Source organism: Arachis hypogaea, chromosome 17 (genome assembly GCF_003086295.3).
Source record: "Arachis hypogaea cultivar Tifrunner chromosome 17, arahy.Tifrunner.gnm2.J5K5, whole genome shotgun sequence".
NCBI lineage: Eukaryota > Viridiplantae > Streptophyta > Magnoliopsida > Fabales > Fabaceae > Arachis > Arachis hypogaea.
In genome coordinates this window covers 8,931,832-8,936,026 of record NC_092052.1, presented here as the reverse complement: position 1 = coordinate 8,936,026, position 4,195 = coordinate 8,931,832, and the positions used below count along the sequence as shown (strand labels likewise).

Genomic DNA, 4,195 nt, shown 5'->3' with positions numbered 1-4,195 from the left:
TCCAGGAAAGCGACGTCCAATTTGGCAGTATAATGTCAATGAACGTGACAAGATTCGTAGAGCATACATAATAGCTGGGCCATACCAACCAACAAATATTAGCTATCCAGCTTCTGGTAATAACAATCACCGTCGATATTTTCAATCTTCTTGGTTTAAGAAATTTCCAAGTTGGTTAGAATATTCACCAAAAAAAGATGCTGCTTATTGTTTGCCTTGCTACTTGTTTAGTAAACATTATGGTGCTCGCAATGATGGAAAAATGCATTTTCAGAGTTAGGATTTAGTAATTGGAAGAAAGTAAACAATGGAGTGAATTGTGCATTTGTATGTCACGAGGGTTCTATTCCTAATTCTCCTCATAATTTATGTGTGAAATCTTGTGATGATTTAATGGCTCATTCTAAGCATATAGACAAAGTTCTTGATAGGCATAGTGATGAAACTATTGCAAATAACCGATTAAGGTTGAAGACATCTATTAATGCTATTCGATGGCTTGCATTTCAAGCATGTGCATTTAGAGGCGACGATGAAAGTCCTGGATCTTTGAATAGGGGAAATTTTATTGAGTTAATTAAGCTTTTAGCTTCATGTAATCAGAATGTTAATAATGTTGTCCTTGAAAATGCTCCTGGAAATGCTCAATATATATCTTCCGGTGTTCAAAAAGATATATTGCATATCTTTGCTAGAAAAGTGCGTGCAACAATTCGAGAAGAAATTGGTGATTCTAAATTTTGTATAATTATTGATGAAGCAAGAGACGAGTCAAAGCGAGAACAAATGGCTGTGGTTTTGAGATTTGTAGACAAGCACGGTTGTGTTCAAGAAAGATTTTTTGATCTTATACATGTTTCTGATACGTGTTCTTTGACATTGAAAACAGAAATTTCATCAGTTCTTTCTCGTCATAATCTTGATGTTCAAAATCTTAGGGGACAAGGGTATGATGGAGCTAGTAATATGCGTGGTGAATGGAATGGATTGCAAGCTCTATTTTTGAAAGATTGCCCTTTTGCTTATTACATTCATTGTCTTGCTCATCGATTACAATTAGCACTTGTTTCTGCAGCCAAAGAAGTTTGTTATGTTCATCAATTCTTTTCAAAACTTACCCTAATTGTGAATGTTGTGACTGTTTCTCCTAAACGTCATGATCAGTTAAGGGTTGCTCAAGCAAATAATGTTGCAAACTTAATTGCCAATGATCAAATTGTGACAGGTAGTGGACTTAATCAAATTGGTACTTTGCAAAGAGCTGGAGATACTAGATGGGGGTCTCATTTGAATTCTGTACGTAGCTTGCTATGCATGTTTGATGCTACTTGTGAAGTTCTTGAAAAAAGCACTGAAGAAGGTAATTTCTCCACTCGTGGTGATGCTAGTGCTGCTTATGATGCTATCACATCCTTTGAATTTGTCTTTGTTTTGCATTTGATGAGAAATATTTTGGAAGTTAGTCATGATCTTTGTCAAGCTTTGCAACGAAAAAATCAAGACATATTGAATGCTTTAACTCTGGTTTCTACTACCAAGACTTTAATCCAACGAATGAGAGAATCAAGTTGGGAGGCTTTCATAAAAGAAGTTATATTATTTTGTGAGAAACATGAAGTTGAAGTTCCTGATTTGAATGCAATGCATATTTCTAGAAGAGGCCGAACTCGCAAAATTGTTGACCAAATTTCAGTGGAGCATCATTACCGTGTTAATTTATTTTTGGCTGTAATTGATACACAGTTGCAAGAGATTAATGGAAGATTCAATGATAATATGGTGGAATTGCTTACTTTAAGTTCAACTTTAGATCCCAGAGAAAATTATAAGCTCTTCAGTGTCAACAAAGTATGTGAATTAGTAGAACGGTTTTATCCAGGCAACTTCACTGACCAAGAGAAATTTCACATTAGAATGCAAGCTCAACATTATGAACTTGATGTTCCTAATCATGTTGAGTTAACTAACTTGTGCACAATTTCGGAGTTATGTCAAGGATTAACGAAGACAGGAAAGTCTTTAACATATCCTTTGATTGATCGTTTGATTCGCTTGGTATTAACTCTCCCTGTTTCAACTGCTACAACTGAGAGATCTTTTTCAGCTATGAATATTGTGAAGAATAGACTCAGAAACAAAATGGAAGATGAATTTCTTGCTAATTGTCTTTTGATTTATATTGAGAAGAAGATTGCTGAAAGATTTGACACCGATTCTATTATCGACGAATTTTATGATATGAAGAATCGACGTGTACCACTTCGTTAGTAACAAGTACACATGTTTTTTTGTACTTTAAATATATAGTCTCTGTCGTTATATTTTTGTAATGCATCTTACATTATAATTTATTTACATATTTTTTTTAATATTATATATGTTATTGGCCCCCCACAATAACATTTCTGGATCCGTCCCTGAACGTAAAGGTGTGAATTATTAGCATAATACAGTTTTATTTTTTATTAAAAACAAAAATAAATATTACAAACCAAATTCCATAATCTTATACGCATAATTTTTGTTGAAATTATAATTATACTTCCATAGCATTCATAACCGAAATAATACGTCACGAGATAAAAAAACCACAAAAGGCCTTCTCATGTTTCTCTCACAGTGGCTTAGATAATCAAACATCCCAAAAGAATAGAATTTCAAAGTAAATCACATGAAACACAAACACATGAATTAAAGAATGCTAAAAAATAGTCCCTAAACTCAAACAGATTTCATACTGTTGGCTTTAATACAAGCATCCATGCACCATGTAATATTACCATACATGTTCTAAGGAAAAAAAATTGGAACTCAACAACAGTAAAACAAGAATAGTGAGTAATGTGAGTAATTAGGCAAACAACCAAAAATCAGGTATAATAATCTTCCTGCAAAGGAAGCAGTCAAAAGTGACCATCAAATGTCAAAAGGTAACAAAATAAGCAAGTAATAATGTGTAGAGAAAGCATATTACACTTTCAACTGTGATTAAAAATCTAACAACCAACCCCAACCCAGCTCAAAAATTGTATATACAGATAGGTGTTGCCACATTATAATTTGGCTTGCAGATTATTCTGAAACTAAACAAATGAAACCACTTAAACCATATTTTTTCAATATCAAGCATACCTAATGGGTAAATTGAATGACAATTCACATGTGATACAAAGGCAGGTGAACTAACAGAAGCAAAAATTTGGTCACAAGATTCAAACAAATTTCACATTTTTGTTAAAAATTTCAACCATCCTTTCACATAGTGAAATAACCATCCCTTTTACAATGCATAAACAACTCATACTGCAACAAATTTAAAAAACGTGCTTGAAACCAATCGATGACTTCCTACTACCCAGGGACAGAACATATTTGAATTCATCAACCATTAGAAAACAATACGAAAAAATAGGCTATTCAACAACATCAACCTGTCACTATGTTTATCAACACTTCCGAAAGTCAAACAGATTCAGCAATGAGCACAAGCAGCACAACCGTTCAAAAAAAAACATCACCTAAAGACTTTTATGAACATCTAATCTGTAAAAAAAAAAAAGCTAGCCTTGAACTGACCTTTGAAGGTTGCGAATAGGGACACTAAACACTGGCGTCTGGGTTGTTGGCGGAAGAAGAACATGCGGCGCAAACAAGACCGGGCCGACTGCGTGCGACGCAGGGTGGCGGATGTGCGACGACCAGGGAATGACGACGGGATTCTCGCGACAGACGCTCGACGGCTACACTAGGGAGGCGCTCCGAATGATGGCAGCAGCGGAGAGACCGGATGGATGGATGGAAGCTGGTGGCGAGAAGCTGTTCGGCTCCGGTGGCTGCTCACGTTGCAACAGGCTTGGTGGGGGTTGGTAATAGAGCTCCGGTGGTGAGTGCACTCCTCGATCAATTTTAGAGATAAAGGAAAACGCTTTGACTGTTAGGTCAAAAAGGAGGTAGATGATTAGGATTATAAAAAATTAGAATGGTTAAAATTGAAATTTGGTGGCAAAATTAGGGTGTAGTGTGTTTTAGTTGAATTGGGCTAGTTTTAAGACCCATTATTCATGTTGTTCAAGAAAGTCATTAGTTACCTATTATAACCCATTTAATAATTGAGATGGCAATGATTGTGGCGCGCGCGCTCTCTCTAATATAATAGTCACAGGAATAAATATTTTTTTTATTTTTTATTTTGTAT

The 4,195-nt window shown here is 35.2% G+C and overlaps 1 protein-coding gene across 1 annotated transcript; it reads left to right on the top strand.

Moving 5' to 3' along the window:
- The first annotated feature begins 393 nt into the window (after positions 1 to 393).
- LOC112762738 (uncharacterized) lies at positions 394 to 3,870 on the top strand. Its single transcript, XM_025808589.1, has 3 exons — positions 394 to 2,055; positions 2,188 to 2,263; positions 3,596 to 3,870. The coding sequence occupies exons 1-3, from the start codon at positions 394 to 396 to the stop codon at positions 3,868 to 3,870; spliced, it is 2,013 nt and encodes a 670-aa protein (XP_025664374.1).
- Positions 3,871 to 4,195: the final 325 nt, after the last annotated feature.

Coding starts and splice junctions, on each gene's coding strand:
- LOC112762738 (XM_025808589.1), top strand. CDS start 394: ATGGCTCATTCTAAGCATATAGACAAAGTTCTTGATAGGCATAGTGAT. Junction 2,056..2,187: donor TTGATCGTTTGATTCGCTTG/GTATTAACTCTC, acceptor TATATTGAGAAG/AAGATTGCTGAAAGATTTGA. Junction 2,264..3,595: donor GAATCGACGTGTACCACTTC/GTTAGTAACAAG, acceptor GGTTGCGAATAG/GGACACTAAACACTGGCGTC.